Source organism: Diadema setosum, chromosome 5 (genome assembly GCF_964275005.1).
Source record: "Diadema setosum chromosome 5, eeDiaSeto1, whole genome shotgun sequence".
Taxonomy (NCBI): Eukaryota; Metazoa; Echinodermata; class Echinoidea; order Diadematoida; family Diadematidae; genus Diadema; species Diadema setosum.
Window position 1 is genome coordinate 12197352 of NC_092689.1, and position 17165 is coordinate 12214516.

The window sequence follows — 17165 nt, forward strand, 5'->3', positions numbered from 1 at the left end:
TCTCCGGAGTTGAAAGCTTTGCCATAGGGCATGTACCACTGAGGGCGGGTGTAACACATACATATAGACACATGCACACATACATTCTACGTACTTATTACTAAGTTACATTGTAATTGCTTTTTTTTTTCTCCTCCATGTATTTTGATGGGGATGATTCAAGAAACAATGTTCACGAAATTCCGTAAGTTGTTATTACCAAATTATACATTTTGGAGGCACGAAATGTATCAAAAGTATCAATACATTAAAAACTCACATGAACACGAATTTAAGGCAAAGGCAAGGCAAATGCAACTAAATCTGTACCAGGGCCCCATTTCATACAAAGTTGCTATGATAGCAGCTCTTACTGTCAAAGACAAGTGTCATATGGTAACGTTAAGTATCCTGCTCCCTGATTGGCTGTTGCTGCGAGAAGTGGCTGATCCAGCACGAGCTGCTAATCATAGCCTCTTTTCTGAAACGAGACACTGTTTATTCCTGAGAAACAGCACAGTCACGAAATAACAACATAAAAAGGTGTCAAAAGAACATTGTGGATTTTCGATAACACCGTGTATCAACATAGACACTGGCACAAGCTGTTCTTTATCTTCTCAGTTAATTAATCACAAAATATAAGAGAGCACACCTTTTGGTCAGTGGACTTGTGGAAAATAAAAAAGTTCCTCTATCTTTCGCTCAGCTACACGAACAGCTTGTTCTCTTCATCGTCATCACACGAAACATCAAATGAATATCAAGTGCTGTCTCCTTTACAGCGAAGAAAATTGTTATAATGAACTGCCAGATGAACAACCATAATTACATGCTTCCGGCGCGTATGACGAGTGGTTTGTAAACACGTCTTATAACAATGAATCAAATAAGTGCGGTATCGAAATCAGTTACAACGCTCTTAAAAAGTCTTCATTGACTCATGACGAAACGCGGTTACTGGAGCAAAACCTTTGCATTCTTTCATATTGCATTCATACACTATGTGCAAACTTTCGTGTCGCATAAAATGGTATGTACATATACATGAGGCTCCTCTATAATAGTACCGGTGTGACATGCGTATTTTTACGTGCTCACAGAAAGTTGGCGAAAACAAAATGCACAGTACAGTCATGATAAAATTGAAATTTCCATGTTTTCCTGTTTGTGACACCGGGAGCAGTACTAATCGATTGTTTCGGTAGCATGCACGATAAAAGGCAATGTCGTCACTCAAACACAGAGTATGACCAATAATAGATCGAATTCCACTCATATTATGTTCAGCCAACTTACTATAAGACGGATTCAGACAGTCGTGTTATAATTATGTAAAACAATACTTCTCCAACAATTGAAATCACAACCAACGATTGCAACCTCTTTGTCTGTGTGTGTCTATAATTATGTACATGTGTGTACTATTGTGTCTGCATGTGTGCGTATGTGTGTTTTCTCTCAAGTAGTGCTTTACCTTTTTTTTTTCAGCTTCAAGAATGGAGACAGGATTGAGAGTACATGTACTGAATTGAGAGAACAAACCGGTTTGGTTGCAATGCACGTTAAAAAGGTTGTTCCCGACAACGAAATACAATTTGTAGCTTGACCGTCAACTAACGCACGAAAACTGGAATTAAAGTATTGTAATAGATGAGCATTTTGTCAATGCATGAGATGGAACAGCATGTCACTGTAGCTTGATATAGGAAAGGCTGGTGTTACGCACCGAACCACGACAGCTCATAAACTGTATTGAATGTAGGCTGCGATTCTTATCTAAGACCAGACCCCCCCCCCCCAGGAGACCTTGATGAAAACACTTTGCTATTGTCCATCCCCTAAACTTACCTATCGAAGCTTTGTGTGGATCAGCGCTTTATGGTGTAGTTAGTTGATCTGCACAGCTGAACAGCAAACCATAGCACATGCAGTGAATTTGCTCCCACGCCGAAGACACTGCCTTTGTATTTGAAATAAAGTGGATCTATGATATAAAATGGAGATGATTTTAGATTCGCCTCATAAGTACATTTCCTTTTGTAAACGGGAGATTGGTCATCTAGGCCTTTTACCATGTGATTATGATTGAGAGTGAAAGTCAACACCAACGTAAACATCTTGGTCATTTCTATTCGCATGATTGCCGCGGGAGAGAAGTTTTGTTTGTTTTTGTTTTCCAGCCAGATCACGTACACCACTTCATGTACTCCAGAGAAGGAGCTTAACATTTATAGCACCAACGAAAACACGTTGTTCCTTCCCCTTTACAAGTGAAACCAGATCAGTATCTAAACGCGAAGGCAACAACAACAATGAAAACAGACTGAACCGAAACACTAGAAGAAAAAAAAAAAAGAGAAAAAGAAATCCGCAAAAGATGTCCACATCATGTCAATAGAGGGCAGTCTATCATAAAGTCATCTTGGCTTGACTGCAACGTCGTGTTGTATTTCCGTCGCAATCGCTTGCACAACTGGGAGATGCTCTCTCGCGATGTCTTCCAGATGACCTCAAACTCGATCTGACTACAGCGGGCGCCATACTTCCGGTACAGGAGTTCTATGGACGGGGGAAAAGGGATCAAAATGTGAATACAATGGGGCAAAACAAGAGCAACTCCATCCAAAAAAAAAAGAGATAAAGCTAAACCACTCTGATTCAATCTATCTGAGTTTTTCCTTTCGACAAGTTCGGGAGGAAATGAAATGAAAACGGATAAACTTGTCTTGTTTCGAATCAGAAGGTCGTCTTCTCCTTTGTTCCTGTTAAAGAGTTCACCACTTCGGGCAAACACTCACTGCTTCCACGAACGGTGGTTTTTGGCTAAAATGGAAAAACCACATCAAGCGGCAGCACAAGAAGATTCAAATAAAAATATATATATATATTTCTTCTTTTTTTCTTTTCTCTATTTTTTTAAAGGTACATTAATCAATCTACGTCCGCAATATGAGTAAACAACGCTCAAGCAGACAGGATGTTAAACTTTTTTTTATCGTTCTTACGGATCAAGACGATTACATTTCGACAGATAAACATCACAGTCCTTCGAGCACGACTTCGTACCCACCACATAAATTCTTATGGTTTGTAAGAAATAGCAGCACACATTGTAAAGTTACTTCATAATACCAAGTACATGCGACTGATATCTACTTATAGTCAAGATTATATTGCATTGCTATCAAGTGGTTTCAAAGAGGGAAAGAAGCAAATTTACCCCATTCCCCTCGGGAAAACAAACGAAAAGCTCACTGCCCTAAGAATATTGCTCCTACTCAATCTAGGAGAAAACTAACTGATTTATTGGACAAGTGAAAAAAAAAAACATATCGGAAAAAAAGTATTTAATTTGTTCCTCATATGTTTAAGTTCTTTCAACCAATTCAATATACAGATTTACTATTACGTTTTTGCAGTTGCATTGGGTTTGGACTGTGACTCTACAGAATCTACTCGTTCAGCTGGAGAACACTCAGTCAATAAATATGGGATTAATATGCACCGCGGATCTAAGTTGATATCAGAAATAACTCAAATTGCATCACCATGATATGGATGTTGATTTCTGAAGACTTGTATTCATATCACACGCGTACGATGCAGCTGCATGGCATATAGGTCCTCAAGCGAAGTCTAACACCCTAAGTTTACGTATCACAGAGCGTAGCAATCGGTTATGGTCCTGCATTCTACATTCTGATTGATCAGTTGTAACTGCCGGGGTTTCTCATTTTTCGTTACCACCTGACAGACTTTTACAGACAGTATCAGAAAGAGCAGCAACGACAACAACAATAACAGCAACAACAACGACAACAACAAACTTTGTAACTACAAGCTCTCCGCAAACACAAATTCCTTATATTCTTTAAGTATCAAGCTGCTCACAAAGGCATGAATGCAGCAAAGAAATGGGTTCCAATTACTTCTGAATTCTACGGAGGCTACTAACGTTTGATTTTCCTCATCCCGGAAAAGTCCAGTGGGTTCTTTCTATTCCGGCCCGTGACTGAAGACTGGACGAGCACTTTGGTGCCGAAGATGCAGTAGCGGGCAAGAGCGATCGCGAGACGGGGAGCTCCGGCGTACGGCATCATCTCGTCCCATCGCGTATCCTGCATCACCATCTCTATGCGAGCTGAGGAAGAAACACAAGACATCGCCTTTGCAGACTCAGGTTTCCAGTGATCTCCGCTCAAAGTCATGAAATGTTAAATCTGTCGGGGTACATTCCCTTTGTATTGAAAACTGTGACAATGCTTGATTCCGATCATCGCTCTCTCGTCTGAATTCTTATCTCTTTCATGGCATAATACAGTTGATATCAAGCTTCTGTATTTGTTATACTCTCTAGGAGACACGGGAAAATACTGATTAAATTGCTACATGAACCTTTACAAATTTGAATTGCCTGTCAATAATGAGTCACTTACATAACATTTATCTCCTTTCAATATATGTAGACGCTCACCTCAGGTAAGTGATTGCGTCAGAATATCGGGAATAAGGTGTTTAAAAATGACCGATTCTATTCAGCACAAGACATTACATTGGTACGATACAGACAGCAAGTCACAATCTGATAAACTTATGGGACAGTAAGAATAAAAGAAAATTTGGAAGTTGTATCTTAAAGATTTACCCTCTGTCTGACTGTTGCTCGACAGATCTCCGTAGTCCGACAGGTCGTCGTCGAATCTCCCCTTGTCGTCGACCACCATACAGTCGTCCTCTTCAACATGGCTCGAAGTACTTTTGCCTCCGCCGCTGCGGTACCCGCTACTTCTCGAGTCATCCATCATGGAAGAAACGGACAGCATACGAGCGCCTCTTCCTCCTCCTCCTGCTCTTCTTCCCCCTTCATCGTCGGCATCCTTCATCCTCGAAGTTTCACCTCCACCTCTCCCACATTTCTCCCTTCCCCCCTCTCTGCCATTACAGCCCCCTCTGTCGTCACCTCCGCCACCCGACTCCGACCCCGCCCGCTCTCCGGATCCACCTCTTCCGGCCTTGTCCGAGTCCTCTTTACCATCACCTTTCTCCCCTCCCTCCCCTTCCCCTCCTCCTCCTCCTCTGCCTCCTCCATCTCCGCCTCCCCGATTCCCCGAGGTTCCCCCATCCCCCCTACCGTCGCTGCTGCCGCTGGGACCCGCAACGCTGTCCTCCTGGAGCCCCGAGTCCACCTCGCTCCCACCCCCTCCTCCAGGATCCGAGGAGACGCTCTGCATCTCGGCCCCGCCCATGTAGGGCAGGTGGTCCAGGATGACTTGCAGTTGACCTTCGATGACCTCTAGCCGCTGAGAGATTTCCCCCATCTGGATGTAGACAAGACAAACACAAGCGATTTCGTAATAAACGATAAGGCACAGACACCGACTGTAATTCAAGTGAGCTCTGGACAATTTCCAACATGGCAATCAGCTTTGGTGTTGGCAACAATGAAATGCGAATATATGAAATCAGATCTATTCCCATCCAGGTAATTTCGGTCATTTGTGCGGTTTCTTGTTATTGTTGTATTTTGCAATATGATCCTGTCTGAGCACAGATTCGAAAATAGGTCAGGATGATTACTTGGACAATGATGGTATTATTCACAAAACATGCGGTGTATGCAAACATAAATAATCTTTTACATGTCTTCTAAACGCAAGATAGTGCAAATGCATAAAGAAAAGATATTATTGGAGCAGAAAAAAGGAAATGGACCTTCTTTGTCGTAGGGTAACTTTGGGCTTTTTCACAACGTGAAGCTTTGTTTTGGGAAGTCTCACCCATTTTCTGACTTCAGAGTTGCCAGCTCCCTGCTCCTGCTGCCTCGGGGCCCGATTTGAGGCGAAGATCCTCTCTGCAAATTCGCCGTACGTTTCCGGTGGATCGATCTCCAGTTCGGGCGACACTTCGTCCGAGCTGAAGTGAGGCGTAGCAACCTGGGCCGCGTCGTGCGCGACGGCGAAGTGTCTATTCCGCAAATGTCGATTGGGGTGGTTGCCGTAAAATCGTCGGCCACCGCTGCCTACCCCTCCTCCGTAGGCGTGGTGGTGGATCCCGCGCATGGCCTTACCCATGGCGTGGTGCATGCGCATCATCTTCTGGAGCTTATGATGAGGAATCCCCTGCGGTGCACCAGAACCGCCAGCCGTCATCCTCTGCACATGGCGCGGCACCCCTCCTGCAACCGGCTGTCGCATGCCGATGAGGTTCCTCTGGTATTTGCTCATAAAAGGTTGTTTAACCCCACCCCTTCCTGCTGAAAGCGGCAGTCGACGCTGTCCGACGTGGAAGGCCTGTCCGATGTCGTGGGTGAACGCGTGAGATGCAGCTAAACGGCTGGCCATCGTCGCCGCATTGCACATCTGCGATCGGTGGAGGGTCAGCGGGAAACCGTGCTGACGCATGCCCAGAGGGCCGCCGCCGAATGGTCCTGGCGACATTTGAGGTGTACCGAGGTGCTTGCCGTAAATGTCTATTCCGCCGCTGCCACCTGAACTGCCGCTCTGCGACGTCATCGTGCTGCTGCTCCGGCCCGATTTCGCCGCGGCATCGCCTACGGCGTGCTGGCCACGCGAGGAATGGGAGCCGTGGGAGCCAGCACTGTGAATCGACCCAGCTGACGATCTCCCCAGAGACCCCGGTCGCTTGGGATGCCCCATGACTTCCGACTCAGAATCCATGTCATCATCTGAGCCGAGCATGACCTGGTCACGTGGGTTAGATAATCGACGCTGAGAGATAGCCCTTGCTTCCATGATGGCAGCCTCTTCGTCCTCGTTATCTCGTGACCGCTCGATCCACGGTAGCACCACGTTGGAAATTCTTTCACTCCCTCCACATTCGCCTCTTCTGCCACTGCGACTTCGACGGGAGTCATTAATGTCATCATCATCGTCCTCGTTTTCCGGCGTTTGCTGGCTGGATTCGTGATCGTCACTTGCCTCGTCGATCTTTATCTCGTAATCTTCATCGACCACTTCTTTTTTCACACTGGCGACGCTGACTTTGGCTGGTGACTCACTTCTGGGCAAATCCTGGAAACGAAGACCCAGAAAAACAGTGCTGATTTAGTCATATAGTCATATTGTATCATCGATTGTCACATTGTATCATCGAATGTCAATTTAATAGTGCCTAAAAAAAAAAATCATTACCATCATCACTATTAGTACCATCGTTATTATTGTTATTGTTATTGTTATTGTTATCAGCAGCAGCATCATTATGAAAGAATCGGCTACATTGCAATAACATGAAATAAGACTGTTACATATTTCGGGACAGTTACAATACCTTTTACGATACTTCCTTTTCCGCCCATAAATCATGAAAGACATTGACCAGTACGTTTCAGCGGAACATCTTCAAGCTTCGAGATTCAAACCTCTGTTGTACCTGAACATGTAGGTTCGCCAACTTTAACGAAGCAGCAGCCAAACATAATCAGATATCTTGATATAGATTTATTGTACCATTCTACATTACGTTCAAGCAGGTTGCAGAAAGTGGTTTTAAATAGTTTTGTTATCATAGATAGTTAAGCGAAATTAAGACAGCTATGGAATTTCACAGTTTCCCATGTCTTTACCAAACAGGTGATATTATTCGCAACCACATATTCATATTGGCAGTATTGATAACAATGATAATTTGTGGTCTTCTTTATATAAGGTATCCTCTTCAGTGTTGGCACTGTTCTACCAGAGAACCCTAACATTAACATTACCCTAGGGTTGCAAGGTACCCATTTTTACTCCTGGGTCGAGAGGGACGTGGCGGGTAAAAACACTATGTCCAAGGACGTAAACACTGGACTGGATCCAAACTCGGGTCCTCCGTGTGGGAGTTAGGAGTCTTATCCACTATGCCACAGAAGTGATGATCGAGGTGATGATAAAATCACCTCACAAGTCTCCCAGTACACAAATATTTACTAAATTTCTTCTGTTACATCATTGTACCTCTTCAATATATCTGACAACTGCTTGCAGCAGAAACAAATAAATACTTTGTAATGATTGTGCAGTACACAACATAAAAGACATGTCATACACACACCGAACACGTTAGATCGCAGCAGGTTCTCTCTACAGCTGGGATACGTACACAGTACATCTGACTGCCTTTGTTGTTAATGCTACCCATGTGGCATAAGGATTTCCACCAATCACAATTACTGCAATTGTTGTTCCTCATTGCTTAGTTGTGAGACTGTTTCACAATCAGTGAACTCGTTCAGGATTAAACGGCATTACATTGCCGTCTGCAGCTGACATTATGCTTCACCATTGTGAAATCGTGCCCTGGATGAAATAACTAGGCCCCTGGGAAACAGAGTTAGATGCCTTGGACAATGAGAAGTAGGAGCCTTAGAAAACAGAACAAGAGTCTTGGAAAGAAGATCTTGATGCCTTGGAAAAAAACCAAAGCCTCGAGGAAAAAAAGAAGAAGAAAAGAACAAGAGCCTTATAGGAGAAAAGAGTTGGTTCCCTTGCAGTAGAGAGCTAAATGTATTTGAACGGATAATTACAGCCGTCTATAGAGAGAATCATAACTTTAGATAAGGAGAGCTACAGACGCTGTGGAATGGAGAATTTAAACATTGAAACACAGAAATACATGATTAAAGACAAAAAATTGAGCCGTGGAAAAGAAACTATACAGCCATGGCAAATAGATCTATATGCCTGCCTATAAAAGGAAAACTGGAGCTGCGAAAAAGAGACCATAACTTTGATACAGAGGCGAGATGCCTTGGACGAGGGAAAATAAGGCATGAGCTCAGTGCCTATGAAATAAGAAACTGTGAGCTGTGGATAAGATTATGAGAACCTTTGTACAGAGAGCTAGATGCGGACCTTCGGAAAGCGAGCTAGACTCCTGGAGAAAAGAGCCAGATTTCTTACCAGATTACTACATAATGTGGAAAAGACAATCAGAACATTTAGAAGAAAGTTAGATATCTTTGGAAGGAGCATGGACCCTACCACAGGGTCCATGGAAGGAAGGGTAGAGCAACTGTGGAAAAGAGAACTAGAGACTTGGAAAAGAGAGCTGCATACCTTTGAAGAAAAAATCCCAGCTGTGGAAAGAAGACACAAAGCCTTCAGAAAAAAAAGAGCTTAGATGCTCTTCGAGAGACAGTTAGATGCCCTGGGAAACTGCATTAAAGAGAACTATAGAGCCCTGAAAAGAAGAGCTACATGCCTTGGATAAGAAAGCGATGATACCGTCTTTAATGTTCAGTGTGTCTTTCACGTGCATGCAGTTAGCATATCGCGCGCAGAACAAGGAAGATGAAACCGCTCTCGTCAACATGGACGAAACTGAAAACTTGCGTTGTGAATGCGATTTGAACAAAAACAGAAACAAGAGATTCCCATGATAAACCTTGCAATACATAAATATGTGCGTGTGTTTGTGTGTGATGTGTATGTGTGTCTTTCTCTGGTACCTGAAATCTATTACCGGACAGAACGTGAAGTATACATAAAATCAAAAGCGAGAGTTAATTTATAACGGTTATTACAACTTTTTCTTTATACTAGAAGAATTTTATTTTCGGTCATCATCACCCGATAACAAGATAAATGGTTTCGGTTTCGCACCAAGAGTATGTTTGCAAAAAAACATGTGTAAGATGATAGAGCGGGGTTTCGCAATTGGACTGCCTTTGCTGTCTTTCTCAGCTTTAAAGGAGTTGTGTGATACTCTGAGAGATTGAAATCTGAAGAAAAAAAAAGTTGGTCCACATTACAGATGACCGACGTTGATTCCCGTGCGAAGTACAAGAATCTGCAACGCATCTTTGCTACCGTGTCATACATCAGTGTCTTGTTGTTGTTGTTGTAAATACATAAAAGAGTGTGAGATAGTTTGTCGCTTTCCAACTAGTACAATATTATCAGATACTACTATCTTGCACTCACTTTACAAGATGTGTGGGGGTTTTTTCTGTGAGACTTATTGCGACTAATCATTACTCCTGTCAGACAACGGAGTGCCAAAAGTTGTCGAGTCCTAGGGAAAAAACAAACAAACACTGAAAACCAGTGTCTCTAGTCCTCCGTAACTCTGATGCGTCACATCGGGCAAGTCACGGGGATGATACGAAATAACAACCAATAACCTAATCCTCTCAGGATCGATGTATGAAAATACCCTTGACATGTCGTCCATTGTAGCCAACAGTGATAGTGGCAGGCTTAAACGACGCTAAAAAAAAATAGCTTAAAAAAAGGAACAAAAGAGACAATAAGGAAACTTAAAAAAGGAACAGAAATCAGACAAATGTTGAAGTAAGCGCATGCATGGTCCTTCCCCACGCAGAGTTCTTCGACAGACAGTTCTAGCAAACGTGTGGTTGTCGGTGTCTGTCAATGTGCACCATCTTCTTTTCTTTCGGTGTCTGTATCGAATACAGAGACCGCATCGAAATAAATGCCTCGCAAATAGGCAAAAGTGAGAAAGCAGAGTTTTGAATCGAGGGCCCATGTTGCGTCCTCCCACCAAGCATTCAAACCACAAGACCTCGACACCACTTCCTCATTATATCTTCTGGAGTGCCCTGTGCGCACTCTCTCGGGCTATGAGAGGGAAAACGCGCGCGCGAGAGAGACAGACCGACAGACAGACCGACTGACAGGGACAGAAAGACAAGAGAAAGAAATAGACAAAGAGATAGAAGGAGAGAAGAGGGGCGAAATGCGGCTTTAAATACTGGAAATACCTTCAAAACCAAAGATGGCTACGTTCGAAACCATAAACTGGCAATGTGATAAGAAATAATAGCAAGTGAGATATGAGATAGCAGTCGTCTCGATGTCATCGAGCCACTTCAAGCTTCTGCCAGAAACAAGGTCAGGAGGTCTGAACAACTGCGAGCATCTGAATAAAGGCTCCGAAGACACGCAGAAGATGGCTGGATGGCAAGCAGAAACGTTGTAGGTGTTCCTCTTTTAGTGTGCAGCTTTCAGGAGAGGGACAGAATGCTGTCCCTGATTTCTTGAGGTCAGTTCTCATTTGGAGATGCTCACAGGCATCACAAAAACTTTCATAGTTTCGGATGCAGCACACATAACAATGTTACAGCCGCCGTGCACGGCCGTATACGAGAAGGGAGTGTTCAAGAGCGAATATAGAAAGGTGTTAGTATCAGTGCATGCTGTACGCAACATCCGAGGATGCCTGTGTTCTCCCATTTCAAGCTTCCAACTTCCAATCTCCGATTTCATTTTTTCTTTTATTCAAACTAGCATTCAGCCATCTTTAGCTAAAGGTGAATATCTTGAAGGATAGTAGTCTCTGTCTTTCTGAGAACACATCATTATGGAGAAAAGGGAACGACGACAATTATCTCAAAGGATGGAGGGGCACGGATGTGAAATTGCTTGCAATATTGCTGCCACTCTCAAGAACTTCCAGCAGCAACAACATCATAACCCCCACCACCACCACCAACAACAACAATAACAACACAACAACAACAACAATACCGAGGTATCTCTAGCAGCTCAAGTCCCCGATTAAGGACATAATCATAATTAACTCTCTTCTGTCTTTGGAGTTTAAAAGTAACTCAAACAGCGTATGATTAATGCTCTCGCTGAAATTCATATGAAACAAATTGAAATAGCTCTAGGACTTGGGAATCTTCACCCAGCAGGACAAGAATCATAATTATCGAGAAAAGGGACAAGAGAGTTCATTGTATTTAAGTGAACAACCGTAAATTAACCACTTATGCGATGGTGAACAGTGCAGCCTCTCCTGCGATGTTTCTGATTGTAAACGGAAAGTAATCTCAAGCTAAGAACCACTGTGACGCGAGAATCGAAACCAGCGACGCCTGGAATAATGTGCATGCTTACAAAAATATACCGCACATGAGAGCGCACTGAGCATAAATCATGTTTTTGCTTCCTCGTTTGTTCATTTTCCCCTGCTGTCAAAAAAGAAAATAATAATTGCGAAATCGGAATGTTGCAACTGGCAGTTGCACCTTACACCATATCAGTACACCAAGCTTTCTTTGCGCGGTCCCGAGAGAATCCTGAAAAAAAAAAAACAAAAAAAAAAAACCGGTTGGTTGAAAGAAGAGAAACAAAGACAAAAAAGATCCGGGATGAATGTATATTCGACTGTCATCATTTGGTGGCTAGCGAAGCTTTTTTCTATTTTTTTTTATTTCCTCCATAATCCATGAGCTCTATTGTTTATTGATTTTGTGTGTGAGTGTGTGTATGTGTGTGTGTGATTGTGCGTGTGTGTGTGTGTGTGTGTGTGTGTCAAGAAAAACAGTGTTTTCCTTCCTGTCCCTGCAGAGAAGTAACAAGTTCATTTATCGTTTATGGGATAATCAAATGCCATTCTGACTGACTGACTGTCTGTTTGTCTGTCCGTTTTCCTCCTTCGACAAGTCAAAAACAAAAAACAAAACAAAAAATTTCTCACTGACTGCAAAGGAGGCGGGGAACGAGAGCGATGCTCCGAGGGGATTCTCCGCACAGGAATAGAGATTTTAGCTTGGAGGAAGAGACTGTCAAAGTGAGCTGGTGTGGGATATTGCTCCTGACACTTGGCAGCGCTTTGCATCTTAATCTTTTACGGGGACGCAGGCCGAGATATAGAAGGGGACTCGGCCGGCAAGTGTGTGTCATCGGCAATGAGACGAAAAGGCGCACGTCTCACTTTCAAATTGAGGCCGCGTTTTCCTCGGGGTATCGGCAGGCCAATTAGTGACTAAACTAATAGTTTCTTTTAGCTCCTCAATGTTGGCGTTCGCATTGTAGTAAAGGAAAAAAAAAGACACACAAAAAAGATGGATAGCGTAGTATGAGTAGGATTTCCCCCCTACTGTTGTCAATTCAAATAAATCTGTAAAAATCAAACCATACATTCTGACACCATTATTATTACTTCATCGAAAATGAAACATGGAGCTCGTCTTCCATAGGTCATTCTCACACCCACGACAATGTGTGAAATGGGAATGTATAATTAAGACAGTTCTTGGCCAGTCTGTCGGGAGGTTATCGGGAAGTTCAGCTCCAGCATGTTGCTGTCTGAATTTCATCTCCATTATTTTGTTCTTTCATCGCAAATGGAAGGATTTTATTTTTCTTTTGCATCATATGAGTTTGATTTTACACATCGCGCTATGCTTTTCTTTCTCCTTCTTCGCCATTCATCGAAGTGACTGTGGTACAAGCGGATTTTTATTTGTTTGTCTGTTTGCTTGCTTGTTTGTTTTGGGTTGTTGTTGTCTTTGGGGGGTTGTTGTTGTTTTTTAAGCTCGAGAGAGACGCTCGTGGGTCATCATGTCTACACTAAGGTCGACAGTGTGTGCGTTGTTGAAGAAGATGATCTTAGCGAGCTTTTAGATCTGCGCCGCGAACACTGAGACGACGCAGCCTCCCGTGTCGGACAATGGGAACAGCTGTCTCGCGCATGTGCAGAACACCATTTTTGGCCTACCGATAATTAGCGTCGTCTTAGCGTTCGCGTCGCAGATGCACGCGCGGCCCCTCTTGGGCGTTGGCTCGGTCGGTATCACGTCTGCCTCCAGATCCAAAGGACTTGGGTTCGATTCCCGAATCTAACTGAGCAATGTTGTGTGTAACCATACCGCCCCTCTATACAGTAAGAAGCAAAGCACCCTGTCCCACGGCCAGGACATGCAATGGAGGTCCCGTGCACCTAAAACTAGTAAAAGATCTTGCTTCATCCATTCATTGCAAATAGCAGGGTGCATAACCCGGTAAAGTGGTCCTGGTGAAGTGGTTTCGCCTTATATCCGACTGGACTCGATGGAATACCAGCTAGAGCGCAGCTGAACGTGGGCTATCCAGCCAATGAAATTGAAGTTGGATTAAATCAAACACAAAAACACAGGTGTTTTAAAATATTTCCTGGCGATATCGATCGATGGTAGGAAAAAAGGATTAACCATAATACACCATGGCAGAAGGGCTACGACGGTATCAATTATGTCATGTACGAGCTGGAAGGAGTGTTTCTATGACCAGTATGTTTCGCAAACTCTTGGAGGGGGGGGGGGGGCGGGCGGGGCACTTTATTCGCAAGTCACGAAACGTCTCGTCTATGGTATGCTCAAGCTCAAAGTAAGTCCATTCCATGCCTATGAGTTAGCTTTTAAGGGTGAGAACAAACGTACCACTATAGTTAAATCACGACTGAACATAACATACAAAAGTAAGAATACCAAAGTCACTCATGTTGTTGTTTTAGTCGTAATCTTATGAGAACACTAGTTGAGTTTTTTTTTTCCATATTTGATTACGTCCATTTCTTTATATTTCCCTCACTATAAAATAATCAAATCTAATGTTATCATATTCCACTGAAAGTTCTATCGAAAATTTCCTTTATCTCGTCTTGTTTTGTAGTTTCATGAAGTCATTATTCGTTATCTTATGTATTTCTGAGGGTCCCATATCGTACAAGCTTGGCTTTTTAGTGGGACCTTCCATTTCCATTCCCATCCTTGTACCATGCATATGTATATACCTTATAAATGCAAATATGTTGTTACTCATGATCGCATGTATTTTGTTAATGTACGTTTTTTAAATTACTACAAATATGTTCTGTTAATGCATTGTATATAATTTTCCTTGTTTATTTAATGGAAATAAAAATAAAGTTGAAAGTTGTTATCTTTGTGTCTGATTTTCACTTCCTCCTTCCTATACTCCGTTTCAGTCTTATTGTTTTCTGGGACTGAAACACGCATCTGGTATAGCATTACATCTTTCACTACTTCTCCGTCTGGTATTGACAAACTTGAGCACAGGGTTGCTATTTTATTTCATTTGTACACTCAGTAATAGGATGTGAGACACTATATTTACGGACGGTACATCCTTATGAGTGTATTTATTGCCAAGATTCATGTCATCGACTGTAGGTGAAAATGTTCCTCAACGGCGTCATATATAGATAATTCTTTGTTGGGGAGTTGAAGACACGATAGTTTTCACCATCACAACGCTCCACCTGCATGGTATAATAACACGAATGTCATTTATGGGCGTGAGAGTCAACACATTATGAAAGACACAACATCGCAACATCATCACTCAGATACTACATCAATTCCCATAAGCTGATAAGATTGGGCAGATCATTAATACAAACACACCATTGCAATTTCCCATGACTTTATTGAAGCTAATTTGAAAATGATATGGAATTGCACTTAAAGGTGATAAATCATACATCAAGGTCATTAATGTGATGTCTCTACTCACTCTGATGAAGAAAATAGGAGAGAAAAAAGCTGAGTAGTTAGTGACTGAGTGAGAGAGACCCGGTAGTGAGTTCCATGGGAAGACCCATTTCTGGTTCTATCAAAGCTCGCTTTCCACACTCTCTTATGAAAAGTTTGTCCATTTCCAGCGACAAACCCTGCAGAGACGCGGCATTTTCAACCAGGGGAAACTTTTGAACGAACGACTGTGTGGCTACAGAGCAGCAGATCACAGGTGAGAAGTCGAGATCCGTTATCTCGTCATTTCGACTGCTTAAGGTGGAAAGGTAAGAAGGTGAGGATCCAGTATCTCGTCATTTCGACTTCTTAAGGTGGAAAAGGCGAGAAGGCGAGGATCCAATATCGCGTCATTTCGGCAACTTAAAGGTGGAAAAGGCAGAAAAGGCGAGGATCCAATATCTCGTCATTTCAGCTTCTTAAAGGACAAGTTCACCTTCATAAACATAAGGATTGAGAGAATGCAGCAATATTAGTAGAACACATCAGTGAAAGTTTGAGGAAAATTGGACAATCCATGCAAAAGTTATGAATTTTTAAAATTTTTTGTGTTGGAACCGCTGGATGAGGAGACTACTAAGGCTCGTGATGTCATATGAGTACAACAGTATAAAGAAAATGTAAAGAAAATTCAACATATTTTCATTTCTTTCGCATAATAAAAGAGCACTTGACTTGCCTCTTTCTAAAGGCAATGGGAATAATATTACCCATAACATATGTCAGTAACGAGTCAAGGGAATGTGCACTTTTTTCAAAAGATGAAATTTTGTTAAATTCTCTTTATATTTTCCTTATATTGTTGTACGCATGTGACATCATACACTGCAGTAATCTTCTCATCCAGCGGTGACTGAACAAAAAATTTCACAAATTCATAACTTTGAAACGGATTGTCCGATTTTCCTCAAACTTTTAATGATGTGTTCTACTAACATTGCTACATTCTCTCAATCCTTATGTTAATGAAGGTGAACTTGTCCTTTTAAGGTGGAAAAGGTGAGATGGTGAGGATCCAATATCTCGTCATCCCGACTTCTTACGGTGAAAAAGGCGAGGACCCAATATCCAGTCATTTCGACTTCTTAAGGTGGAAAAGGCGAGATATTGGATCCAATATCTCGTCATTTCGATTTTCAAAGATGGAACTCTTGTACATCTGTATATAAACGTATATATGTTATAAATGCTATAAATGTTTTAAATGTTATAACTGTTATAAATGTTATAAATGTTGTGAATGTTATAAATGTTTTTATATGTTATAACTGTTTATATGTTATATATGTTACAGTAGGCCCCACTCACAAGCAGTGCTTCTTGGGGACTATGTTTGGTTTGGTTTTCAATAAATTGAATTGAATTGAATTGAATCTGAGACGTAGTCATCTCGACTTCTTGGTTCCTAGAAGGTGAGAAGGCGACATCCGACATCTCTTCCTATCGACGTCTTGGACCCGAGATCTTTTCATATCGACTTTTTGGATCCGAGATGTCTTCGTATCAACCTTTGGGTCCGACGAGGCTGGAAGGCGAAATACGAGATCTTGTCTCTTTGGACAAAAGAAGTAGAGAAGTCAAGAAGTCGGGAAGACGAGAAATCGAAAACTCACAACTTGCCTTCTCGCCCTTTGGGGACCCCCCCCCCCCCCCAAAAAAAAAAAAAAAAAAAATGTCGAGATGAATCAAATAAGAGATCTTGGATATCGCATTCACGGACCCTATATAGTCGAGATGAAGAGATCTCGGATCACACCTTCTAGCGAAGACGTCGAGACGACAAAATCTCAAATCTCGGCTTCTGGTGCTGAAAAGTGCCGAAAAAGAGAGGATTTATCTCATGCTCTCCATGGCACTTTCATTAAGGGAGCGAAAAGCCAAGGCGCGGAGGCTTATC

At 42.4% G+C, this 17165-nt stretch overlaps 1 protein-coding gene across 1 annotated transcript in view; it reads right to left on the reverse strand.

Annotated features, from left to right (window-relative positions):
* Positions 1 to 625: 625 nt before the first annotated feature.
* Positions 626 to 17165, reverse strand: part of LOC140229095 (uncharacterized) — a 32258-nt gene continuing 15718 nt past the window's right edge. Inside the window, exons 2-5 of the mRNA XM_072309360.1 lie at positions 5760 to 7013; positions 4628 to 5300; positions 3938 to 4123; positions 626 to 2541 (exon numbers count right to left, since the gene is read on the reverse strand). Coding sequence (XP_072165461.1) covers positions 2369 to 2541; positions 3938 to 4123; positions 4628 to 5300; positions 5760 to 7013 — 2286 coding nt within the window. The 3' untranslated portion in view covers positions 626 to 2368. The remainder of the gene's footprint in view (positions 2542 to 3937; positions 4124 to 4627; positions 5301 to 5759; positions 7014 to 17165) is intronic.